The sequence below is a fragment of the Mchenga conophoros genome, linkage group LG1 (assembly GCF_057382185.1).
Source record: "Mchenga conophoros isolate Kocher_MC1m ecotype Shallow Benthic linkage group LG1, M_conophoros_male_GT1.1, whole genome shotgun sequence".
In the NCBI taxonomy this organism is placed as follows: Eukaryota; Metazoa; Chordata; class Actinopteri; order Cichliformes; family Cichlidae; genus Mchenga; species Mchenga conophoros.
The window spans coordinates 41,061,698-41,089,649 of NC_140526.1; the positions used below are offsets into that span (position 1 = coordinate 41,061,698).

The 27,952-nt window shown below is 41.7% G+C and overlaps 1 protein-coding gene across 3 annotated transcripts in view; it reads right to left on the reverse strand.

The window, feature by feature from the left end:
- Positions 1-27,952, reverse strand: part of cemip (cell migration inducing hyaluronidase 1) — a 155,570-nt gene that overhangs the window by 20,749 nt on the left and 106,869 nt on the right. For 2 of the 3 annotated variants that reach the window (XM_085278576.1, XM_085278582.1), the window contains exons 13-22: positions 26,442-26,651; positions 24,318-24,523; positions 18,854-18,923; positions 18,238-18,366; positions 11,231-11,316; positions 9,061-9,192; positions 8,714-8,749; positions 6,067-6,222; positions 1,495-1,678; positions 888-1,103 (exon numbers count right to left, since the gene is read on the reverse strand). In XM_085278576.1, the coding sequence (XP_085134702.1) occupies positions 888-1,103; positions 1,495-1,678; positions 6,067-6,222; positions 8,714-8,749; positions 9,061-9,192; positions 11,231-11,316; positions 18,238-18,366; positions 18,854-18,923; positions 24,318-24,523; positions 26,442-26,651 (1,425 nt within the window). The remainder of the gene's footprint in view (positions 1-887; positions 1,104-1,494; positions 1,679-6,066; positions 6,223-8,713; positions 8,750-9,060; positions 9,193-11,230; positions 11,317-18,237; positions 18,367-18,853; positions 18,924-24,317; positions 24,524-26,441; positions 26,652-27,952) is intronic. The other variant, XM_085278589.1, reaches the window with a different exon arrangement.

Consider the following 27,952-nt stretch of genomic DNA (forward strand, 5'->3'; position numbering starts at 1 on the left):
CTGCTCCTCGTTGGTCCGGGCTGGTGGCTGGTGTACATTCCCTTCTGGGCCCAGTTTAATGTAAGGGTAAAGCTTTCTGTGGCTTGGCTTCTTTTTTTACACACTGAGGTTGCTGGCGTTATGTCCAACCCATGTGCAGTTTGGGAGGTTTGTCAGTTTAAGTACTATGTTTCCTTTAACCTAGGTGGCCTGCCTAACATGACCTCCCACCTAGGCTAAAGAAAACATTTTACATTGGACTGTCCTTTTTCTAGCCAGAAGGTTATTGAACTCCTTTACATTTGGGGCATTGGTGTGAACCAGGAAGTATATGCATGCTAGTGGGCCCTGTTTGGAACACCTTTTGGCCTCCAACATGCTCCAGGATCCCAGATGTTCTGCCTGTGCATACAAAGCGGGAGGTGATGGAATCGCTGAGGAGGCTGAATGACAAGTGAGGTCAACTTATGCCCTTCACTCTTTTTCAGCTAGCATTTAATTATAATTAATTATAATTATGAGAAGTCAACACCTGACTATTTGTGTTGTGGAGTATAAACAAATACAGCTTTGCACACAAAGACTGTTTGTGATCGAGGCTCATTGTGAGGGAATGCAAAATCCATTGTGTATTTGTTGGCTTTATTGCACAAAGAAGCAGACATTTCCCAAAACATATTCAGAACATCAGAAAATAACTGGTGTTAAGAAGGACTTGAAACAGCACTTTATTCTTATCCCTTCTGACTCTTTTTTTTCAAGAGTTTTCAGATACCCCAACAAACAAGTTTCACGGGCTGATATAAATGAAAATGCACACAATCAAGCAGAAATGACATTTGTGTTTGTGAAGACTGATATATGAAGATGAATGAATGAGGAATCGGGTGTGACACCTGCTGACCCACCTGTGCATAGTGCCCACTGCAGATAGCACCCTTCCAGTCAGGCACATCAATGCAGTCAGGGTGACGAAGCAGCCAGTTGTCTTCTTTAACCAGGAAAGCTCCGGGATACTCACTGACCGATCCATCAATATCATGGAAGATGGTCGTCTTGTCCCCGTCCATCTGCATTTTACTGAACCAGGGACCCGGCTCCCCAAAAAATACCCGAGATGTAATCTATAAGAGAGGGATGCATTAGTCTAGAGCCATTTACTGTGGCTTTCTGTGGTGCTACGCATCATTCACATTCAATATTCCAAATGTGTTCAGTGTTTCTTTATTTTCAACATTTAAAACATGGCTCTATATTTGAATATATTTGACATTTAGCTGAGAAATATCCAGAATTATTCAGTCGATCTGATAATCTACAAAAGTGGAACATACAGGACAATGGAACTGGAATACAGTTTTCAAATAACAAGAAATAACAAGAGTATTTTAAAATGCTTTTGTGTAAAGCTACAGTTGTCGGTTTTTCTTCCAAATGAAGCAAAGATTCAAGTTTGTAAAAACATGTTAAACCAGTGTCTCTGGTTTTGTGTATTTCACACAGAAGTGGACTCACAGGTACATGGTCAAAGGTGATGTTGGTGACATTATTGTTGGGGCAGCTCTGCCACGAGTTGTTGAGCCTGAAGCCAAAGGCGCTGGTGTGCCTTCCGTTTAGTGCCGTGTATTTCCTAAATGTACAGTTCTGTACATTGATCGGCCCATCGTAGATCTGCATGCCTCGGATTGGAAAATCACTGCTCAAACACAGATGCACAAACGTCGTCATTGATGTTTGGCTCTACATACACGGGAACAGAAGCTTCAGAAAGTCACTGAACTGAAAAGAGACGCGCAACTACAGCACAATGTGTTTCTTTGAGACAAGCCTTCAAGGAGCTATAAAGGCAAGTTTTATTTTCATGTGCAGCAAAATGCATGGCTGTATGACACATGTAGTCAACATCATCAAAGATGTTGTGTGTTAGCTAACTACAAGAGAAAGTACTACACAAAAATAAAGAGTAACCAGCATGTCAGCAAGTCTTTGGTGAAACATGTTATTAACTGGCTCTGTGGGAGAACTTTAATCAGAACGTACTCTTTTGTTATACTAATTCTTGTTGTGTAGATTTTTTGAGGACGTTCTGTTATTAAATTGCATTTAAAAAGGATGCATCAAGTACACATTTTGATGAAAAAAAATGTCCACAAATGACTCCCCGCTGTGGGTGTCACTAAAAAGCTTTTCTTTACAGCAGCTCTCAAGAAGTGGTCAGCAATGCAGAACATGAGAGCGCAATAGTGTCAGAGAATGTTAGTCTGAACTGCAGATTAAGGCAGAAGTGGTTTCAATTATATTCATTTTTCCAATAAAGGGATCTCTAATAATACCACTGGTGAGACGTTCTTTTTGTACACTGCCCAGGTGGCCAGAGCACGGGACTGATTTCTGAGCATACAAATCTGGCTCTCACACATGCCAGCCTCGATCAAACTGTTATTTGACACAGACTAAAAAAGTGCAGTCAAATAAGGTGTTAACTGCAATGGCCACACATACTTTGTTTTTGCAAAACAGGTTCTTATGAACCGAGTAGTTCCAGAGTCATTACTGACGCAGAAAAACTAGTCCATGCATTTGTTACTTTGAGTCTGGACTACTGCAAATTTTTATGATCCCTATAATTATCATGCAGTTAAAAGCTACCTGGAAAGCATTCAAATGCTGCTGCAATGGTACTGACTAGAATTACAAAGAGAGACCACTTTCTCCCACATTAGTTTCTTGTGATTGGTTCCCTGTTAAATAGAAACATGGAATTAAAATACTTTTCAGAAATAAAGTCTTAAATGACACGGTTCCATCTTGAAGACCTCATATGTTAGTATGATTTTAATACTTGACTGTGAAGTGCAGACCCGTCTACATACCTCGCGAGTTTACTGTTGTCATGGTAACGGCCGTGTATGTACCACCCGATGCTAATGCTAACTCTGCCATGGAGGAGCTGCACAAGACAATAAGCAACCAGCAGAACTCCCATCCAAACGCAGTGCACATTATAGCTGGGGACTTCAACCATGCTGATTTAAGGTCAGTATTCCCCAGATTTGAACAGCATATTAAATGTGCAACGAGGGGGAAAAACACATTGGATAAAGCCTACAGCAACATCCAAAAAGGCTACAGAGCAACCCCTCTACCACATCTAGGTTTGTCAGACCACATGTCCATGCTGTTGATCCCTGCATACACTCCCATTAGGAGAAGAGCCCCCCCAGTCACAAAAACTGTGAAAACCTGGCCAGAAGGTGCATCACATCAGCTGCAGGACTGTTTTGAAAACACGGACTGGAGCGTGTTCGAACATCAGGACCTTGAAGAGCACACAACATCAGTGCTCTCATATATTAACTTCTGTGTCAACAGTGTCACTGTGGACAAACGTCTCCGGGTGTATTCCAACCAGAAACCCTGGATGACTAAAGAGGTCCAGGTCCTGCTGAAGCAACGTGACGCCGCTTTTAGATCCGGTGATGGTATGCAGTACAGTGCAGCCAGATCTCAGTTGAAAAGAGGCATCAGAGAGGCCAAGGCAGCGTACAAGAGAAGGATCGAAGACCACTTCACCACCAACAACTCACGACAGGTATGGCAGGGAGTTCAGCACTTAACCAACTACAAACCTGGCAATACCACGTTGACTGAGGGTAACGCGGAGCTTGCAGAGGAGCTGAACCACTTCTTCGCACGCTTTGAGGTGAAGGGACCAGAGGCAGCAGCAGCAAAAACATCGGACAGCAGCAGCCCAAGCCTCATAGTGCAGGAATATGAGGTGAGGCGCACACTGAGGGCAGTGAACCCCAGGAAGGCCACCGGACCAGATGGGGTAACCGCAAAGGTCCTAAAAGAGTGTGCAGACCAGCTGGCTGGGGTCTTCACTAAGATCTTCAACACTTCACTGTCCCAGTCCTGCATCCCGCCGTGCCTAAAGTCAGCCACAATTGTCCCACTGCCAAAGCGTACTAACATTAGCAGCCTCAACGACTACCGACCAGTTGCTCTAACACCTGTTATAATGAAGTGCTTTGAGAAACTGGTCCGACATCACATCATGTCCTGCCTGCCACCCACACTCGACCCGCTCCAGTTTGCATACAGAGCTAACAGATCAACTGAAGATGCCATCGCTACAACGCTCCACACCACCATCTCTCACCTGGAAGTGCAGGGCCGTTACGCCAGGCTGCTCTTTGTCGACTTTAGCTCTGCTTTCAATACGATACTCCCGGACAGACTAATAGATAAACTGCTGGAAATTGGACTTCCTTCCACCACCTGCCGCTGGATCAGAGACTTCCTCTCAGACCGTGTACAGAGAGTTAGAGTGGGGCCTCATCTTTCCTCAGCCCTCAGCCTCAACACCAGCTCTCCACAAGGCTGTGTACTGAGTCCCCTACTGTACACTCTGTACACACATGACTGTGTTAGTTCCCACCCAGACAACACAGTCATCAAGTTTGCAGATGATACCACCGTGGTGGGGCTCATCTCAGGGGGAGATGAGACTGCATACAGAGCTGAAGTTCAGAGGCTGTCAGATTGGTGTGCAGACAACAACCTGGACCTCAATACCACCAAAACAAAAGAACTGGTAGTTGACTTCAGAAGGAGGAAGTCCGAGCTGCAGCCTGTCAGCATCAACGGGGAGTGCGTGGAAAGGGTCTCCAGTTTCAAGTTTCTGGGTGTGCACATAGACACAGACCTCCAATGGAGCTCTAACACCTCTGCGGTCTTAAAGAAGGCCCAACAGCGCCTCCACTTTCTGAGAATCCTCAGAAAAATGGACCTGAAGAAGGAGCTGCTGACCGTCTTCTACCGCTGCTCCATTGAAAGTGTGCTGACATATTGCATCGGTGTGTGGTTCTCCAGCTGCACCACAGCACACAGAAAGGCACTCCAGAGGGTCATCAACATGGCCCAAAAAATCATTGGACATCCTCTTCCCTCCCTGAAGGACCTGTACAGCACTCGCTGTCTCAAGAGGGCACGCAGCATCCTACGGGACTGCACACACCCAGGACACCGGGTGTTTAAGCTGCTGCCGTCTGGCAGGAGGTTCAGGCTGCTGAGGTCCCGAACAAATAGACTCAAGGACAGCTTTTACAACAGGGCAATAGCCCTGATCAATGTAAATAGCTGACCTGACTGGATACCTCCCTGGACTTTTTAGGGGGAGGTAACAATGTTTAAAACGATAACAATAATATTTATATTTATAACAAGGTGCAATAATAATTAATGTGCAATAATAACAGTGTGCAATACACATACACTTATTCTTCTTTTTTATACTAAGTTAATATACTGTGTTGTGTTGTTTGTTACGTTGTTATGTGTCATATCGTGTCGTGTTGTGTTATATGTAGTGCCGACGTAGGACAGTTTTTCCAATTTCATTGTACTACTGTACTATGTATGACTGTGCAATGACAATAAAGAGTTATCTTATCTTATCTTATCTTAATACAGCATTATGCTCTGTGGGTGAAGGCTGAAGTCCTCAAAGTAAACACGGGAGGCTATCAGGACTTGCTCACGAGGAAATAGCTCCTTTTGGGTTCAGAAGACCGACAGACTCAAGTTTTCTCTCTCCCATAGTTTGTGTTTTTCCTCGTTTGTCTTTACTCCTTCTTTTGTCTCGTCTTTTCCCTTCCCCTCCGCCCAGTCATAGCAGAAGGCTGCCTGGACCTGCTTCTGTACTCTCTTCTTGTTAAAAGGGAGTTCTTCCTCCCCACTGTCACCAAGTGCTTCATAAATGGTGTCATAATACAATTTGAAAAACATTGTAAAAAATACAGTTGTGACCTTGTAATAAATAAAACTGATGTGAACAGAATATTATAAGCATAGTGAAGTAAATCAACCTTACCACGACATAGTGACAGTGTAAACATAAAAAACCACAATATCTGTGTTTTTAAAGCAATTATTAAATGTACATTTTGCTTTTCAAACAGAGGTTTTTTTTATCAGTTGCTAAGAGTAAAAAAAACTAAAAATAAAACTTCTGAAACACCACTATTGAGAAGAGAGTTTGTGAGCTTAAAAACAAAAATAAAATTAGCTGTAATCACCACTTACATGCCACGTGGCAGGGTCCTGTCAGTAAGGTCAGGACCCCCAGGGCCCCAAATCCTCTTGTCTGGGAAAGGCATACCACGATTGTCACTTTCACCCACAAAAAGTGAATTCTTCACCTGCTGATGAGAGCCGTCATCTTCTGGAAATGTGCCTCCACTGCACACAGACATTGTGAGTAAAGTCATGTAGTTAAAATCTGTTTTCTGTTGTTGATTATGTAAAGCTTAAACATCCAAGGCCCTGAAAATATACAATACAACATGCCAAAGCTAAAAAACAATGGAAAAGCACATCACTGTGATTTAAATGCGTGTCAGAAGCTACACACTAACATCTTGGTTACACTCTGCTATTATAATTGCAGAGTTTATGCATCGGTTATTAAGCAATCCTTGTGCAGCACAGTAAGAATATATGAGTTGGTTCACAAAAGATAAAAAGAATAGTTGTTATTTATAACAAATTAAAATGTAACAGTGTGTGCTTTTCCAAACATTTTAGCTCAGCTGCTATATACAAGCTAACCGGCAACCAAGGTAACATGTAGCAATATGTTCACCAGAAACAGAAGAAATCATTTGCAAGCAGCGTCTCTCAAGGGCACCTGCCTATCTAACATCTGCCTGTAGTTGTGGTCAGAAGTTTACACTCATGTCAGGGTCATTTTAGGATTTCTGGTTTGAATTGTTCCTTTTCAAGGGTTGAATGATCATAGAGCTGGATTCTAAGTATAGTCCACAAATTTCCAACATGGCTGATGTTGGGGATTTGGGAAGGCCTTAATGTTAGCCTGCTTTATCCACTCCAAAACCAGTTTTGATGTATATTTAAAATCACTTTCCTGTTGAGCTTAAAAATGCTGAATTTGGAGCAGAAGCATCTCTCTTGGTCAGCACCCTCTCAGTCCATGGCAATGTAAACGTGCTTCACTGTAGACAGTGACGATAGTGTTCCTGCAGTTTCCAGCTCATTGCGAGCTTGAGCCCTTTTGGTTCCTGGGTTGTTCCTGAACATCCAAACCGATTTCCTCTCGTCTCTGGGTGACAGTTTGGGTCTTCTTACAGAGCCAGGCAAAGTTTTGACACATTGACACAACTGTACTCGTGTGCAGTTATTTGAACTGATGATCTCAGAATCTGCAGTTGCTTAGAAATGGCTCCAAGAGAACTTTTCAAACTTCTGTTGAGCTCTTAGACTTTCCTATTGTCCTGGGAAGAGAAACTACCAGCTGTTGTCAATCATATTCACTAACCAGGAGTTAATAAGCCTTGTAAACTTAAAAGACATTGTAGAACTTCAGCACGACTTGTTAGTTCCCAAATCCACACACGACTGTGTGGATTTGGGAACATCAAAATTCAATTCAAACTTATGCACCCAATTCTTGGTGTTGTTTTTAAGTCATTAATGTATGCTACACCCTTGAAATAGAAAAGTTCAGAGACATAATTAAAAGCCTAAAATTACCCTGACATTCATGCCCATGATGCGTGCATGTAAACTTCTCACCACAGCTGTGAGTTATATAACAACAGGAAATTCTGGTATCCATTAACCCTTTAAGACCTACCAAGTCCACCAGAGCTTATATTATATTTTTACATGCTGTAGTGCCATTTTTGGGAGCATTTCAAGTTGCCATCAATACAACTGTTATAGCCCAGATTTTAATAATATGTCTGCATTAAGTGCATAGCAATTACATAAATTGCAAAAAAGTGCAATAAACTATAACAAAATTTAAAATCATTTTTGTTTTTTTTAACATATATTTCTAGTTAGAGAAATTTAAGAGGTTTATCCCTCAAAACTGTAAATACAAAAAAGTTGCACAAAATAGTTTCCTACCACAGGAAATTTATTTTGAGTGTCTTCATAGTTTTATTTTTGAAATACACCAATTTTTAAACACTGCAGGAAAAACGAAAATAAATATAATAGTGCAAATTTGCAAAAAAACAGCATGTGCATCAAAATGTTTCTGTATTAAACATGGAGTTTCTTTTTAGGTTATATTTAAGTCTCCCTAAAAAGCTGATTCTGTTCATCTGGACGTAGTGTTTTCAGTGGGAGAAACGTTTCATCACTCAGCCGAGTCGCTTCTTCACTTTCAGCTGACTGCAGGCTTGGTCAATGGTCAATTTATGTGAAAAGTCTGAGGAGGGGGCCTAACGACACATCTTTCACCATCATACAATGCTGTGATTGCAACCATTCCCCAAATCTCTGTGAATGGTACTAAGGTGGTGGTTTTCACATCTTAAGTTGTTTTCAATAAATTGCATGCTCAAAAAAAAAGTTTTTGTCCTTTGTGTCTGTGTGTGTGTGTGTGTGTGGGGGGGGGCACAAACACTGATTTAGTATGGATAGAAGGCTGAGCCTTAGGTATTTGCAAATTTAGGTATTAGGTTAGTATTGATAATGTCTCCTGTCAGGAGAAAACGTTTTGTCAATTCTTGCCATCACACTCCTAAGCTACTTCTCACTCTGCATCAGAGCACGCCTTTTCTAACAGGATCCTGAGGAGACTCCATATAAGGCATTTTCCAATTAGGCAGAGAGAGAGAGAGAAAGTGAGCAGGAGAACAATAAACGCATACAACAGCCCTTTTATTTCTAACATGATTTAATAAAAGGGGAGTCTTACCTTGCTAAAGTGAGGCCAATGCCATTATCAGCAAATCTACCGAAAAAAGGAATATTATCATTAGAAGCACAGAAACACAGGAACAATGTGATGTTCCCATGGATACACACACACACACACACACACACACACACACACACACACACTAAGAGACTAAAGCAGATAGCAAGTTATTGTTAGATGGGAATGAACGTGCAGAAAAAACACTTGCTTTGTTCGACATGCATCACTTTCAGTGACATTCACTTGCACTAGAAGTTGATCAACTTTACTTATTCACTTGTTTATTTTACTTGGGTGACAAGTAAAATAAACAAGTAAAATCACTCAGTGTGTGTATCACTCACTGGCAGTCATCTAACCACACATCCCCTCCTCTCAGCCAAGCTCCATGGTACTGGTTCTTATAGGCAGTGAAGTGATGGATGAGAGCTGGGACTCTAGGTTTGAACGGGTCAGAATCCTGATGGGGGCCATACCTAAACAACAGAAGGACATACAGTGCTAATATTTAACAATATTTTTCAAGGCTGCAAAGGAGCAATTTATATAAACTGTAATGTTGTAGCTTTTTAAATGGTCATTCATCCATCCATCCATTTTCTTTTGCTTATCTGGGGCCAGGTTGCTTGGGCAGCAGCCACAGCATTGAAGCCCAGACGTCCCTCTCCCTAGCCACCTCCAACATCTTATCTGGGGGAACACTGAGGTATTCCCAGGCCAGTTGAGAAATACAGTTTCTCCAACGTGTCCTGCGTCTGCCCTGGGGCCTCCTCCTGGTGGGACATGCCCAGAAGACCGAACTCAGGAGGCGCCCAAGATGCATCTATGTGGAGGAGTAGCTCGTGACCATAGGTGAGGGTAGGGACATCGATCTGGTAAATCGAGAGCTTCGTTTAAATACTCAGCTCTCTCTTCACCATGACAGACCAGTGCAGCGCCCGCATCACTGCAGTTGCAGCAACAATCCGTCCGTCCGCTCCCCTGTCTCCGCACTTGTGAACAAGACACCGAGACACTTAAACTCCTCCACTTGGGGCAGCAACTTGTTCCTGACCTGGGCGCTCCAGCCGTTTCCGGCTAAGGAACATGGCTTCAGTCTTGGAAGTGTTAATTCTCATTACCATTGCTTTACACTCAGATGCGAACCACTCTAATGTGAGCAGGAGGCCTCCACCTGGTGAAACCAGAAGAACCACATCATCTGCAAAAAGCTGAGACAACAGTCTGAGACCACCAAAGTGGAAGCCTTCTGCCACTTGACTACACCCTCTGTCATCACTGAATCGAAAAAATTCTAAAAATTATGCTCAGAATCGCTGACAAAGGGCAGTCCCGGCATGGTCAACACCCACTGGGAATTAGTCAGCCTTATTGCCGTCGATGTGGACCAAGCTCTCGCAGTGCTTGTTCAAGGACTGAACGCTCATAGCAGCCCCATACTCCCAAAGCACCTCACACAGAATACCCAGAGGGATGTGGTCAAATATCCAAGTCCACAAATCACATGTAGACCAGTTAGGCCTACTCCCACCCACCATCAAATATTCTTGAGAAGATAAAGAGCTGGTCCAGTGTTTCATGACCAGGATGAAAAGTGTATTGTTCCTCCTGCATCCAAGCTTCGACTAATGGTAAGAGTCTTATTTCTAGCACCTTGGCGAAGACTTTGCCGGGGAGGATGAGGAGTGTGATCATCTTACAGTTGGAGCACACTCTCCGGTCCTACTTCTTCAACATGGAAACAACCACCCCAGTCTGCCAATCCAGAGGCACTGTCCAAGATCTCTATGTGACAGATCTCACCCCCAGTGATGGATGAGTCATCCCACATGAGTCTCCAGGTGGAGCAACCTCGAGAACCCCACCTATGGACTCCAAGAATGCTGGGTAATTTAAACTATCATTTGGCACATAATTTTAATCCACAAGAGTAAAAGAGCAGTTCAACAAACGGGATGGTAAGTAGTAAACGGACTGGTTCTTATACAGTGCTTTTCTATCTGAGCACTCAAAGCACTTTACACAACTTGTACATTCACCCATTTGCACAAACACTTTTTTCTAAGTGCTTCCTGTCCAATAATCACATGCATTCATCGGAGAGCAACATGGGGTTAGTATCTTGCCCAAGGCATTTGGCATGCAGACTGGAGCAGACTGGGATCAAACCAGTCTTTGAGTAAATTAATAATTTTTAATTTTATTTATTTATTTTTACCAGATAGCCATATGTGTGCGACTAGTATCTTTTATTACTTGACAGCATCTTTATCTTATTAATGATTAATAACACAAAAACCTTCATTGCACTGACAGATCTACACTTTCTTTCTCCAGTAAAAAGTTTTTCTGCCCATTTAATTGGCCTGTGCACTGACAATATGAAAAAGAGCACACCCAGTGCTCACGAAAACATTAACAGGAAATGTCATCATTACAGACTAAACTCATCACACTGAATCACACTGGGTGGGATGTGATTTCTCATGCAGGGTGTTTGTTACAGGGTCTGACCTGGCTCCTATCAGAGACAGGAAGGGTCTCTTGTCCTTGTTGTTTGCCTGGGTCGTCTTAACTCCATTATCAAGGATCATTCCAGCCTAAAATAAAAAGACAACAGAAATTGTGAGTTTGTTTGCCCTGTATGTAGAATTTTTAAAAAGACATGGACTTTATTTATTTATGCGAGAGGTAAAGCCGTGTGCTTGGAGAGCAGATCGCTGTGTTCAAGGATTATTCAAAGATTATCACCATTATGAGACGAAACACATGAAGGAATCCAAGAACCCGACTGATGCAGAGCAGGAATAGACTTGAGACTAGCAAAAGGGCTTTTTCACAAAGTTTACACATCCAGGGACAGAGCAGTCAAGACCAACTTTGTGATTTCCCACAACATTACAAAAACCAATAAGCCTTTGACTGATTTAGAGTTTATCAAAGAGTATTTGGTGGTGCTCTAACACGCCTTGAAAAAAATGAAGGATTTGAAAACGCCCCTCTCCAGGTAAACCAAGATGGACTGTGGGCATTATGGGAAATCTGGAGCTTCAGTTTAAAAACAAAGAGGACAGTTTTCATGTTTTCCTACTTAGTCAAGGACCAGAGCAGCATGGTTACTCATCTTTATACAAAAGAGGTACCAGCAGAACTTTAAGTCGATGTTACAGTTGGATTTTTATTTGTCTCTCAAAGGGGAGAAGTTTCCACACATGAGCAGACATGTGAAGATGTTGGCTCTCTTTGGAGCTACCTTTATAAGCGAACAAGCATTCTCAGGGGTGAAGTTTAACAAATCCAGGTGCAGATTCTGTGTCAGTGACGATGTCCACTGTCTCATGCATTTCCGCCTCAGATGAACGTGACTTTAATCTGCTTGTTCAAGCCCAAAACAGACCAGATTTCTCTCAGTGAAAAAGAAAAAAGAACTTAAAAACTGCAGATAAGTAAAAAAGCAACAGCACTTAGTATAACAGTTCTACATCTTTAAAATATTGCAAAAACAGTTTTAGAAATATTGATTAAACAGTGATAAAATGCTGGTACTACACCTATTTCACATTTTCCATAATTGTAATATCAACTCTTACCAGTAGCAGTTTATAAAGAGATCAAATTAATATTGAGAAGAATTGACAGGCCCCCTGGGTAAATTAATTGGTTTAGCGCTGATTTAACAAATGGTTTGTGGTTAATTTTGCATGTAACTCTTGTCATTATTTGGAAAAATGTCAAAAGTATAATAAATAAAAATATATATACTGTCAACAAGTTTCCAACTGAAGGTACAATTTTTATTCAGCAAATGAATTTTGAGTTGAAACCACTACCTTCGTCCTGTTTCCCTCCCTTAGCTGCAGGAGAAATGCATGAATGTTATGAAACATTTTTATTGGCTTCTTCAAGCAATAAATCAGGCTCAGTAGCAGAAGACTTCTTCTTTGCACCCTTTTCCAGACACATGTTGAGCAGCCCAGCATCAGGTCGTAATTCGCAGTAAACCAGCAACAGCTGCTAGCTCGTATAATCCCTTTTAGTAAAAACTCTGTTAACTCTTTTGGCCCCAACATATTTCATAGGTTTTTTAAAAAGCTGACCATTAACTTGACCTGCATTACTTTCCGTGGCATTTAATAATTGTAGATGTCAGGTGGCAGTGAAAACCCAAATGTTCCAAAAACCTGTGTTGGATCTAAAAGGGAGTCTATAGGGATTCCCTTTCTAACCTTAAGGAACTGCAGGTTCTGGAACATTTGTGTTTTCGTTAAAACGCTCGACTTTATAGTAGAGTTAAAATATTTTATAGCATGCTACAAAAAACACTTTAGTCTTTCATTTCAACATCTTTTCTTGTCTTCGTTTGTTCCTAGCTGACAGTCGACAGGGGAGGTCGTCAACGAAGCGAATACGTTGCCGTGGGTGCCGTAGGGTTTCCATCTTGGTCAGCGATCCACTTCCCGGCCTTGCGATCTTTGGCCTTGACCTTTGCTTGCTCCAGGGTTAGATGTCGTTTTTTAAGATCGTCATCAATTTGCTTGATCCAAGTCTTCTTGGATGCTTGATTCTTCAGCGGGCGGAGAGGTGATGCAGCAGAAGTCGATATCGGAGGCGATGGTTGCTCATGCAACAGACGTGTCCAAACCAGATTGCAGTCGTTTCTTCTGGATCAGCTCTTCCATCGAGGGTTGCTGGTGACATTGACTACGTTTTGTGCTGTTGGTAAGATGGTCGAGGAGGGACACTCTGATAACCTGATGCAAACAGTGGAAGACCTCAAACTTGTTGAGGTCGTGCTTGAGGATAGCAACTGCATAGTAAGTGACAACTCTGGGTTGTAATCAGTCTTAACTTAGAAGTGTGCCTGCTGTGGCTGACAGGCAGCTGTAGCCTGCAGCTGTGTGCTGGGTCTGCCCACGTTTGTGTACTTGTTTCCTTTTGGAACAGTTTTCATTATTAACTCCTTTCTTAGCTTACTTCTTAGTTATACAGGTTTGTTAGCATCAGGATGATAAGTCTTAGCTCCTCAACATGCCACTGACTACATCCATATTTTTTATACACTCCAACGTGTCTAAAATGGTAAATGGCCTGTATTTGTATAGCGCTTTACTAGTCCCTAAGGACCCCAAAGTGCTTTACACACCCAGTCATCCACCCATTCACACACTGGTGATGGCAGCTACATTGTAGCCACAGCCACCCTGGGGCGCACTGACAGAGGCGAGGGGAGGCTGCCGGACACTGGCGCCACCGGGCCCTCTGACCACCACCAGTAGGCAACGGGTGAAGTGTCTTGCCCAAGGACACAACGACCGAGACTGTCCAAGCCGGGGCTCGAACCAGCAACCTTCTGATTACAAGGCGAACTCCCAACTCTTGAGCCACGATCGCCCCATTAAAATATAATAAAACATCTCTTCCTGTTAATCAAGCCACTTGTATACCAGTGTCACCAGTGTCACTAGACTGCTCTTCATAAATTCTGCTAACCTTACCATGACATCATGTAAATTTAGTGAGCAGCAGCAAATTGGGGATATACATGTGAGGGGCACAGAGATAAAAATCAATCAATAAATAAATGAAATCAATTTTACTTTATAAATTGTTTTAGACATTACATACAGGAAGAAAATAGGGATGAAGACTATAGAGTGAGAGCCGGGCTTTGAGTGTCATATTATCTCAAACAGTGACAAAGGTTTCTGTTGGACTGAAAAAGGTGACAGGCCTTTAGGTGAAGTGAGGTGTTATTTATAATTCCTTCTGTTTTATAACACTAGTTTATCAAGTTTCAAGGTGAAGCCTCAGCTGACTGATTCCTGTTTGCTTTGCTGAAGTAACATTACACTGTTAACACTGTTGAGACTTGCTTTTGGTTGGCATGCATCTGTCTCTGCTGATATAAGACCAGTCATCATCACAGTCATGCCCCTAAAGCCTGAAAAGAGCTGCAGATTTTCAAATCAATCACCATAGATTTAGGAGGCAAGTAAAACTATGAAAAAATACAGTTACAGAGAACTGGGAAACATTTAAATAAAGGATAAATACACTGCATGAAATGTTCCCGTATCTCACTTAACGAAGCTTTAAATCCAATCATCTGATAAGAAACATTTATTGAAACTTTCCTAAATCAAGCAAAAAATAACCCTACATGCTTCCCAATTTCTAATCCAGCCTTCTGTAGCATTTTCTTAAATAAAATAAAAAGTATCACAACAATAAAAGTATCCTAATGGCAGTGTGCTGCTTCTAAACAAAGACACTGCCATTGTGTTGCTGTTGAACACTCAACCAGCAGCCCTGAAACAACCTTTTCTCTCACACCAACCTCACATGATTTATGCTCCTGTTAGGATGATCCAAATTAAAAGTGCAGAAGGGAACGAGAGAGTGAGATGGAACAGGAAAGAAATCACTGTAGGGCTTGAGAAAGTAAGGCAATAACAACAGCGCTTCCCTTTCAGTGGTGCCTCATAAATCTCTCTCTGCTCCAGCTGTGCTGTGTTAGGAGCCACAGGTAACTCCAAACTCGGTCCTATCTCACCACCAATCTCATTCCACTCATCTGGCTTGCTTTCCTCCGTTTCTGTTATCTTGACTTTTTCCAACTATCTCTCTTTTTTTCTAACAGTTTGACCATTTCTCAGTTCTTGCACAAAAGTGTGTTCACACTATCACTGTGACTAAGTTACCGGTCGCTGCAGATGGCCCCGCCCCTCTCTGAGCCTGGTTCTGCTGGAGGTTTCTTCCTGTTAAAAGGGAGTTTTTCCTCCCCACTGTTGCCAGAGTGCTTGCTCATAGGGGGTCATATGATTGTGGGGTTTTCTCTGTATGTATTATTGTACGGTCTACCTTACAATATAAAGCGCCTCGAGGCGACTGATGTTGTGATTTGATGCTGTGTAAATAAAATTGAATTGAAGTGGGGACCACTGTATAACCATCAGTATCTTTGCTGGCTTTGTGGAAAAATGGATCCAATCCAATTCCACCATTTAAGGGAGGACAGGCCATCAGCACTGATGATGACGGCACTTTTAACATTAAGTGTTCATGTTTGGTGAGCTGTGAATTTAGCATTATCTGTGATATTCTTAGGGACTGTATTCTTTGAAATGTTCTACACGCACTTGTAAATGACAAGTGAAAGAAAATATTGCAAAGTAAGTTAACTATATACTATATGACAATTAAAACTCTGGAACTCTGGTCTGTCCTGAAAGAACTGGCTTACTGAAACTGCTTTCTGGGTCACAGGCAGGAGGATGGAGGAGTAGAAACAAATGAAGCTGACATTTGTATAGGATCAGCAATTTTCTTTCTTTAGTCTGATGTTCTTTATTATTCACCACATAAAACGTTACATCAAGTAGGCCCACAAAACACTGTTAAAGCTAGGGTAGGTATAAGTCCTAAGCCCAAAGCTCTTCTCCACTCTTACTTTGAAACACCAAATAAAATAAGCCTGTGCATGTGTCACAGGTTTGATTCAGAGGTGAGTGGGAGTTTGTCATTGTTTGTTTTTTTTACCATGGTGGAGTCTTAAGTAAGAAAACATTTTTCATAAATGGATTGGTTCTTATATAGTGGTTTTCTACTCTACTGGAGCACTCAAAGCACTTCCCATTCATACAAACAAGCTTTCTTCTATGCTTACTATCTAACATTTACACACATTTGTAGTCTGATTGATGCATTGGAGAGTAACATGGCCTGGCCTGTATTTATATAGCGCTTTTCTAGTCCCTAAGGACCCCAACCAGTCATCCACCCAGTCATTCACACACAGGTGATGGCAGCTACATTGTAGCCACAGCCACCCTGGGGCGCACTGACAGAGGCGAGGCTGCCGGACACTGGCGCCACCGGGCCCTCTGACCACCACCAGTAGGCAACAGGTGAAGTGTCTTGCCCAAGGACACAACAACTGAGACTGTCCAAGCCGGGGCTCGAACCGGCAACCTTCCGATTACAAGGTGAACTCCCAACTCGTGAGCCACGATCACACCGTGGGGTTAGTATCTTGCCCAAAGATATTTGGCATGCAGACTAAAGCAGCTGGGGATCAAACTGCCAACTTTCTGATGACCTGCTGTATGTTTGACCATAATTAGCTACCCTGAACAATTCGGAACAAACGAATGAACAACAGTGTTTTCACACTTAGTGTAAATTACTGAGAGAGGTCTAACAAAAAAGCTGATGTGTTGTTTGCTAGATTCAACTTTCAGTATACTTGTCGGGCAAAAACAAAATCCATGTTGCTACAAATTTTGGGGGGACAGGGTTTTGTATGATAAGGGATGCGAATTGATTCCAATATCGATATCACTTATTCGTTTAATTCTCTATTGATTGTCATTGCGAAACCAATGAGAGCTATTGGCTCTGCTTTGATAATCAAACACCAAATGAGTCAAATGAAGAACACCTCATTTCAATTATCTGGATGGGTGAGGCCATAGGTTTTGCAAAACTGTGTATTTGGATTGTGAAGTGAACCATTTAAATACATAATAGTGGGAGTAAACAAAATAATCATCCAAGCAATCAGATCACCTGAAATCAGTGTCATGGTGCTGGGTCGTTGACCCAGTGTTTTGTGTTTGGCATTATGTTTATTATTATTAGCTCATCTGATGTTTAATTTCTTCATGGTTATCTTTATTAGTATGTAGGTTTCATTCTCAGGGTTTCCAGTTCTGGGTTTATTTCCTGTGTCGTTCTCCTGGTGCTTTGTTCGTGTCCCTGACTTTGTCTTTAAAGGTCTGTGTCTGTTATCACTGTGTCAGCTTGTGTCTTCCTGTCGTCTTGTGAATTAGGATCAGCTGTGCTTCCCTCCTGTGTGTCATTACCTGATTACCTTGTGTGTGTATATAGTTGGTGTCGGTCTGTCTGTGTAACTGTGTATTTCCGTGTCTCTTTTCCTGACATTCTCCGTGCCGTTTTCCCGTGTTTGTATGATTTCAGGTTTGTTCTCTAGTTTTCCTCAGTTTAGGTTATCGCTTAATTTTGTCCTCACTTCTGTTCATTGTCACTCACTGTAAATAAACTCACTCGCATCACCGCCGTTGTCTGATACTTTGGTCCTCCTTCACAACACCACACGACTGCTGCCCCAGCCGTGACACACAGTTGGTTTCTACTTTCCCCTTTTTAAATATTGGTTATAATCTTATTGTAGACTGATGAACACTTACGTCTTTAAGAATCCTTTTATAGATTTTATCCTTTCCCAGATTTGTGGAAGTTGTTGTGATAGAGGCACAGTTTACATGGTCATGGAAAGAAAAGACTTTGCCAGTACCCAGTAACTTCAACCTTATCTCCAAGCAGAAGACTGAACTTCTTTTCGTTAGCTCACTTCCTGCTTGCTCTTTCCAACAGTAAATAACTGATTACTTAATGTGTTGAACAAGTAGAGACAAATTCCAACTTTTTATTCATTTTTTAGTCAAATTCCCTATCACAGCTTTCTTTATCTCCCCACAGCAGTTCATCCTCAGACTCACCCTGAAGTTGGAATGGGCTCTGTTGTTGGTGAACTGGCCCATAGGTGTGTGCTCTGTATATCCAGGCGAGTATGACCCATTTGAGGGGCCTGTCGCCATATGGTGGAAAAGGAACCAGAAGCCTGTTTCCTGAGGGTTTACACACAAATAGACATGTAGTTACAAACAGAGCTATTAGGATAAAATGTTTTAGTTTACAGTAACTACTTTATCTGTAAAACAAAAACTATCTGTATTTCTGTTCATACACAAACATGTGCAGACTCCTATACATAAACATAACCACAGAATCAGTTTTGCACTTTGCATGTCAGCCTCTGTTTTGCTATTGTTCTTTACAAGTGTGTAAATGAGAAAAGTTCTTATACTGGTGAGGATAATTGACACTTCCTCCCAATGGATCCTGGTGAAATCCTCAAAGTAAGATCATAATTGGCACTCTATCATAGTGAAAGTATGGCAGGGCGTCTGTTGTCTGCTTGTTCCAGACGGTGATAGAAGTATACAGCCATTAATCTGACCTGGCAATGTGGTAATGAGAAAGAGCTCCACCTGGAGAAACAGGGGATATAGGAGGGGTGGGGAAGGGTTGAGAGATGAGAAAGTGACAACTCACCTCCGAGCCTGCAGCCGCACAGTTGATGAGGTTGTTATTAGGGTTGGCAATCCAGAACGTGGAAGTTGCACTATAGAAGAAGATTGTTGTAAAAGAAAAAAATGTTGGATTTCACATAAATAGTTTAAATCAGTAATGCAGAGGAGAAGAAGGAGAGAAAATAGCTTCTAAATTGTCAGAGTGTTGTATGTGCAAAAATGGACATAATTTACGTCTATGTCTGGATCTGAAATCAGTCCTGCAGGGTGCTAGAACAAGAAGGAAACTCTACACGAGTAAGGACGTATGTTCTGTTCCCAAAATGAGGGAAACTGTCCAAATGTCACTACTGTCATGGTCCCTGTGCCTCACCAGCTGATTCTGTATTAGGCAACATGTGCTCTCTCTCTCCCCCCTGCCGGGGCGATGCTCATTATGGGCTCCCGCCCCTGGCCCACGCACCTGCTGCCTATCGGGATAATCACAAGGCCAATTTAAGACAGCAGCACTGTGTCACTCGTCGCTGGATCGTTGAGTTATCAGCGTCAGTCGCTCAGTAGATTGTAAATAAGGATCTGTGAGTTCGTTCCGTCTGTTCGCCTCTAACTATAATCTCTGTGTACAGATCTATCCCGGACCTTTCCCTGCCTGCCTGTCATCCCGTGGACGAGTGAGTGGATGGTGTTTCCCCAGTGTGGGGAGTGAAGAGAGAGAGCCTTTGGAGGACGTCAGATTCCCGTCTTTTCCCTCACACACCCCGGAACCCTGGACCCCCCTCCCCTCCCTCCAGCACTTTGTAAATAGCATCACCTGGTGTCGTTGTGTAAATAAAATCTGTAAATCCTGTAAGGAGTCCCGGTCTGCGCCTGAGTCCGTTAACTGAAACCTGACAACTACAGTACACATTTTCTAATGAACTTGGAAAGAAAAGCATCTGGACTTCTTTAGGTTGCTTGAAGACGTTTCACCTCTCATCCGAGAAGCTTCTTCAGATCGAAGGTCAAATGGTGGAGTGGTTGGGGTTCCCATTTGCCTGTGGGATCCCTAGGTACTTCTAGCTGTGCTTGATGTCTGCAATGTTGCCTTCTGGTAGTTCGATGTGCTCAGTTCTGACTACCCTCCCTCTCTTTGTTACCATCTGACTACACTTCTTCGATCTGAACAACATTCCGATGTCCTTGCTGCAGATCCTGGTGGTGTGGATCCGTGAATCGATGTATCGTTCATGCCTGACATACAACTTGATATCATACATGTGCTTCATTAGTGCTCCATTCTGTAGTCAGTATCTGCAGCCAGTCTTGTCAGTGATCTCACTGAGGGGGTTCAGGCCTATGCATAATAGTAGTGGGGGCAGAGGACTTCCTTGGTAGATCCCGCATTTGATGGTGACTTGTGCTATGGGCTTGAAGTTGGCCTCTAGTGTTGTACACCCTATCCACACTGAGTTCCTGAAGAAGGCTCTTAGGGTCCTGTTGATCTTGTATAGTTCTAGGCATTCCAGGATCTAGGTGAGGGGCAAGTTATGAGTCCAGACAGTGCACAGTCTGGTGGGCCTGGTCTTACAGTCTTAGATGACTGTTCTGTCTACCAGTAGCTGGTGTTTTGCTCCTATGGTATTCATACTAATTCCTGTTCAGGGACATTTCAGTGGTCTGCTCTAAGGTCCACCAGCCACTGAGCGTTGGCGTTATGTGTTGCATCCTTCTGCCATATGCTCTTCCTGTTGTAGGCTTGAGATGGAGTTAGCCTAGCCTTGGTGGTGCTGTTCCACTAAGAGTAGACCTTGGATGGTTCTGTCGAGAACAGCTGATTTATTCTCCTGTCCTCTATTTCTCTCGCTCATTGTTAGTATGGTGGGTCCTAGGGACCCTTACTGGATGCAGATGCCCCAGTTGGGATTCGAACCCACAACTCTCATAAGATGGAAATGGCTCCAGAACAGCATCAGCATGAAGTAGGTGAAGGAGGAATAATAGATGCATTAAACATGCATTACATTTACAGGGTTCTCCTTTTGTCCAGTAGTTCAATATCCATGCTAGAAAGTTTTGCTTGTCATTCATCTTTATTTAGCAAAAAATGATCCTCATGAAGTACCCAATACACACCCAGCAGGTGCATGTAATGATTGGGACAGAGATTGTGTCACCACCTCATATCATGATCACAGAGCTTTTAACCACCGTCTTTATCAATGAACGGAGCTACTGGTTCAGTTATCATGGAGTCACAGGGTTGGAATATCATGAGAATATTTGAAAGCTCTCTCATTATCCGTGCTCTACCTTTCCACCAAGTTTCATGATGTACAAATTGTACTGATCACAGACCTCCACCTCTGCTTTTGCCTTTTGCAGAAGAACAGAGTGTGTTTGCTTTCTTTCACAGTTCTCAACTTGACCTATCTGTTAACATCGCCTCTCCATTATGCAGCCTTAACAATGATTTACGCTTGTCAACTCATCACCCCCTGCTGCAGCTCAATTGAGGTGAGAACGATATTAGCTCAATGTAATCAACGTCTCAACCAGTCCCAATCAAGGCTTAGCCCCCCTCCAGCCTGCTTGATGTGATTTCTGTCACAAGTGATGGGAGGGAGGAAGGTCTGAGAGCTGAGCTAAACGTCACCATGCTCAATTGTGTGACAATGATGTGACTTGCACAGCTCCATTATAGGAATTTGTAGTTAGTCTTAAAATCTTAAAAGGATGAATACAACAACAGTGCAATGCAAAAGAATCATTTACATAAGAAGTCTGCAAAAAACCCAAAACACTTTTACTGTAGGCATGGTAACATGATTCAAGGGAGAGCAAACTATATTCCTCAACCAAGTTAGCTTCTATCAAGGGAAATCATGTCCAGGTTTAATGGCAAAACTGGGATTTTTTTCAAATTATTATGGTTATAATTAATAACACACATTGACAGTGCATTAATAACATCACCAAATTACTGAAAAACATTATCACTTCCCACTAGTGGGAATACTAGTGCTGGTGCTTATTTTACCATAGAGCAGAGTTAAGAAGAAAGTCACCTCAGTCACGCTGAAAATAGTAATAAACAAATGAATGAGATATTAAAGTGTGCATTTAGTGGAGCACTCTATTGGCTCAGGCAGACCTAAAGTTACTTTAACAGGACACCAAACCAACTTTCTAGCATGTCATCATGTTCCTGACTTGGTGCAAAGCAACCACTTTCTCAATGAGTGTGAATTTCAGCCTTATCCACAAACATTAGTGGAGCTACTTTTCTTCAAACTCTATGTTGAAGCTATTCTAAACAAAAGGAAAGAGTAAATATATCTGCAGGAGAAAAAGTGAAGCATAGAAAGACCATGACCATAAAATGAGGAAAAACTACATGTGAGAACAGGCAAAAGTTACTAACATGCAATAGTGGCTTTACTATTCAGTCATGTCAGCTCTATGGATATCCACTGGAACCACCTGAAAGCCCACAACACTGGCTGTTACCCAGTGACCGAGTCATCACACAATAGTAGCTTATTCATCAGCTTGCACACTCCTGTTTCTGTCTAATAGCCCCACTATAATATATGTTTATCTTTTTATTGTAGAATTAAGCTTTCAGTTCAGGGTTTCATTTTTGGCCACACTCTTACTTCAAAGAGGGAAGTGGATTTCAACTCGCCTCTGTCAAGACTGTAAGTGACTCACTGCCTGTCAGTGCATTGTTAAACAATATCTTACTACTTGCAAAGAATGTTTTGTTAAGTTTTATATACAATATATACACAAGTTGTTTTTTAAAATAATTTACCCATTAATCATACATCAAATAACTGAAGTATAAACAAAATGCAATTTTTAAATAGCGACGTAACAAAGGGAAAAATCCAAACCTACCCCTCTATGAAAACCAATTATTCCCTCAACCTAATAACTTATTGTGCCATCGTTATCGTTGAAATAATCAAGCAGTTTCAATAACTGAGTCTTTCACTTCACTTATATGCAGAATTGCTCCAACTGAAAGGGTTTTTCAGCATGAACGGCCTCTTTAAAGCCACGTCAAAGCATCTCAGTATTTACATGGCAGGACTGTTAAATATGAATATCAACAGAAGATGACAAGATAAGACAGAAAGGCAAAAGACACATGCAGGACTCGACGTATATCTAATAACTCAGATCATTTTTTTGTGTTGTTACTTTCTTGAATTTCTTGAAATTCAGCATTTGCACCGTGTTAAGGTTGCTGCCTGTTTTATCCTTAACTATTAACTGATGAAGGTCTCGTATCAAAACTAAGCAAATAAAAATAGTCACTGTGTGGGAGTCAGCAGTAGAACACTGAAACATATCCATACAATGTAGAGGTAGAAATAAATACCTTAGTAGAAAAATGTAATTGCTTTTCATTCACTCATGTGTGTTGATGCTAAAACAGGTCTGCTGGGAATTAAAAAATCAAAAAACCAAAAAAGGAAGCTTGAAGCATCTTCACTGATGCTTATATAACCAAGTGCCATGTCTTACTGTTTAATCTGAAGAGCATGATTTGGATGAATGATTTTGCCCGATGCATACTCACACTCATGCACATAAAAACACACATGCTCAAAAACAGTGAAAGCACTTGAGCCCTAAATGACTGTTTTAAGTAACTGTTTTCATCCCCGTCATGCAGAGACAGTGGTGAGATAGAAAGTCATGTGACCTGGACTAAGCTGCTATGTATTCTGAGTGGGTCTACCTTACAATACAAAGCACCTTGTTGTGATTTGGCGCTGTATAAATACAATTGTGTTGAATTGATGATAGGATGAGCATGTAGTTCTCAACAGTCTACATTCAAAAACCGTAATGTCTCTGTTTTGTTCATAATGGAAATGAAGTGATGTGAAGACATGCTGCTTGCATTTTTATAGTCCAACATCTGGTCATAATTTTACTAAAATACCTAATAATGGATGGATGGATAGCTGCTACTTAATATTTATCATCTCTGGAGGTTTATGCGTCATTGTTTGACACACACAAACCAGCTCAGCACTGTGGCACCAGCACAGTTGTTACCTGTAAATGTGGTATCAAATCTAAAGTGCTTTACAAAATAAGTGATTCTGGATTCTCCAGTGCAGCAGTGGAGCATCTGTCCTCGTTTTTGTACAAACACGTCACATCTAACAATGAGCCCCTTGGACTGCTCTTCAGTTTTAGTTTCAGTTGGTTCAGTCGTTACTCAGCCAACACAAGATGCAGCTAGTAACTGCAACCAACCAACCAACCAAATGAATTACATCATAAGTCATACTTGGACAAGATGGTGGCACACTTGTTAAAAACTCAATACTGAAACTTCTTTTTAGAACAGGTATCATGAACAATGACCTTTTAAAAAAAGAAGACAGTGTAGGCACTGTAAGTACACAGTTACAACTAAACAAGAGAGTCTAAAAAAATCTATTTAAAACATGTCGTTTATGTACAATCAAACTTTCTTTGTGTACCTGCAATCTTGACGTGGATTGGGCACATATCCTGGATATGCTCCATCAGTGATGTCACGACACATTTTGCTATCTCTGTCTGAAGGCAGCAGGGTCCCTGCTCGAACCATCAGACCCAAACAGTGCTCAAATGTATTCCTTTCTTCTGGACCATCCTCCGTGAAGAAACAGTGGCCTAGTGTGTCATATCCCACCACATCCTTTACCTGGGAGGCAACACAGTACATTACTGATTGTAGAGTAGGTCACCATAGTGCATGGGGTCCATTTCAAATCTAACTGTAGAAAAAAATGTCTATAACAAAAGTGTGAACTTTCTAAAGTGTAATTGCTCATCAGAAGCTCCATTATTTATCAAATGCGTTTCTTTTGTGGCTTAGGAAGCAAATTCTTGCACCAAATTTAACCCAACTTCAGCTTTGAATTCTAGTCAACGAAAATGGTTTAGTGCAGTGGTTCCCAAACTTTTTCATGTTTACGTGAGATGAATTGCAGAATGATGACAAAATACTGTTAATCTGACTGTCTGCAGGTTTTACACGCACTTACTGTCCCTCCATTTACAAAGGCAGAGGCGTCACGGTGTCATTATTTTATGTGTTGTTGTTTTTTTCCTGTGTAATAATGTTCAACATTGCATCAATACATTTTTCAAAAAATGCCTCTCTGTGCAACATGGGTTTAAAAACATAAACAGCTGTGGGATCCTGTTTGTCTGTGACTTGAACCGGGGGGACAAATCGTGGCAGGATCAGCCTGATGTTATTTGTATCCTGCTGTAACTTTACTGTATAAAGAGCAAACATCTCCAACATGTCAGGAGCAGTTAGTCATTGCAAGAAGTGTTTGTGAACTAAAAATCAAGAATGTGGGATCCTGTTTGTCTGTGATTTAAACAGCCTGGCGAAAACCAACCCTGCAGGGAGACCTACCTCGGCACCTGTGCAGGTGAAGCCAAAGGGCAGATTTGCTTCATCATATTTTCTAGTCTTTGTTTTAGAATGAAGTTGGTTTGGAAACATATTCAGCGACGTTACATCTCCTGCTTTGCGTTTGTGTGGGCGCCCCGTGCTAGCAGTGTCCAAGCTTTCTGTTTTTTCCCCTTTTTATACCGAGCCCCCCCTGCAATGGCTCTGCAGCCCCCTAGTGGGGCGGGCCCCACACTTTGGGAAGCTCTGGTTTAGTGGATAAATGCAAACTGATAAGTGGATGAAGTTAGGTTGAATTTGTGCTTGTTATTCGCTTTCCCTTTTCGGCCAAATTTAGGATACATCAGTTTAAAGTCTGTGAAAGGCTGAACAAATGTAGCCAGACAGAAACACACATGGGCAGCCGGTGCAGGACAGAGTAGCACTAATGCTACACAAGCGACAGCAGGGAATCTTGGAATATGATGACCAAAGAAGCAACCTGCTTGATATGAACCTGAAAACTGACTCAGCTGGACCCTTTCAATTTGGAGGAGTAGCCACTCTGAGTCCAACATGAATGACTCCTCAGCCTATCACTAAGCCAGAGCCTAGACACCCTTCAGAGATGTCAGTGGTCTACCCAGACCCTGTGACCATAGGTGACAGTAAGAACATTAATTAACCGCTTCAATTTAATACTCAGCTCTCTTCACCACAACAGATCTAATCTCCCGCTCCACTCTTCTTTGGCTCATGAACAAGACCCCAAGATACTTATAGTCGTGCACTTGTCTTTAATAGCTTGAATCCCCCTATTATCCATGTCACACAGTGCCCAATCTCCTGCGTTTTAATTCATATATTTCATATACATCTTCATACAAACTGTTTCTTTCAGAGATTTAAAATTATATGCCTGTCACTATAATAATGATTTTATGAGACATTACTGGAGACTAAAAAGAATATAAAACCCTTTAAATGAGGTCATCGTATCTGCCTTAGTAAGAGTCACCAACACCAATAAGTACGGCGCTATACGAATACAAAAACACTCTCCCTAACATTACCAGGTTGCTTCTGAGCCAGTGAAGGTTAAGAGCTGCAATAATGACTCTTAACAATAAATTACACATTTTTATGTATGCGTTCTTATATATGCATTAATACATACAAAAAATACAGAAATAAATTATACAACTTCCTAACTGACCATCAGTCCATTGGAGCCGTGGATAGTGACGCAGCGGGAGAACGAGTGGTGAATGGATAAATCGCTGACAGACGTTGGAGGGTCATAGCCTCCCCTCTCATCCACATCTCCATTCATGTGAAAATGGACAGGATAGTGTCCCATGGTCTGCTGGCCCATGTGCTGCAGCTCCATCCCAGATATGTGGACTGCCCTAAAACCATGTTCCACCTGGTGATGACAGTGGACACATTGCAGTCAGAGAGCTCAAGTTACTGCATCAATCAGACACGAGCAAAAAAACAAAAGTACATGAAAAGCAGGACTAGCAACACTAGAGTCAGATTTAGATTTTTAAATCATTATTTTATGTTTTTTTATTCTAATGTTCAATTTCTTTGTTTTGCACATAGACTGTAAATAAAAGATGGATGTAGCTACCAGTGTTGGGTGTAATTTATTTCTTTGTACTTTTTTACTGTGATCACATGACATTGTTGATTAACGCAATAATGGGACTCCAGTTTGGTCATGTGAATCAGGGCTCTTAAACTTGCGGCCCAGGGGCCACTTGCATTAACATATTAATGTTGAGAAATATAGTGCAATTTGTCCCTTGAAGTGACTTTTTTGTTGTTTGTTGTTGAGTGTAATGTTAGGATAAGTTCTTTAAAAAGCAAAAAATTATTTAACATGACGGCGATATGAGCAGAGCGCACAAACATGTTGAGGCTGAGTTCAGTGAGCGAGTCAAAAACTAAAGTGAACACTTAGGTCTTCATTTTGATTTTGTTAAATACAAACAAAACGATAGCAGAAGTGCTGCCACGTGTCTGGCCACAAAGAGAGGACCGATGTGTTTATTTGGTAGTTCAATGTAAGGCTTCAGTTAAGAGTGAGGGAAAAAAAATGTTCACGTTTGCGGTTTTGTCTTGTTATACAATATTTGAAATTAAAAAAACAAAAACAAAATGCTACATTTTAGGAAATATTTCTCAGTGTTTTCATGTTAGTTTTTTGCATTACTTGAACACTACAGTGGCTCTCACATGAGATGACAGTGGCAGCAGGGGCCCACAGCTCATTTTAGTTTGAGACCTCTGATGGAGAGTCCTCGTCACAGTTTAATTATGGAGTTCCACAGGGTTCAGTGCTAGGACCAATTCTGTTTACATTATACATGCTTCCCTTAGGCAGCATCATTAGAAGACATAGCATACATTTACACTGCTATGCTGATGACACCCAGCTCTATCTGTCCATGAAGCCAGATAACACACACCAATGAGTTAAACTGCAGGAATGTCTTAAAGACATAAAGACCTGGATGGCCGCTAACTTTCTGCTTCTTAATTCAGATAAAACTGAGGTTATTGTACTCGGCCCTGAAAATCTTAGAAATATGGTATCTAACCAGATTCTTACTCTGGATGGCATTACCTTGGCCTCCAGTAACGCTGTGAGGAACCTTGGAGTCATTTTTGACCAGGACATGTCCTTCAACGCACATATTAAACAAATATGTAAGACTG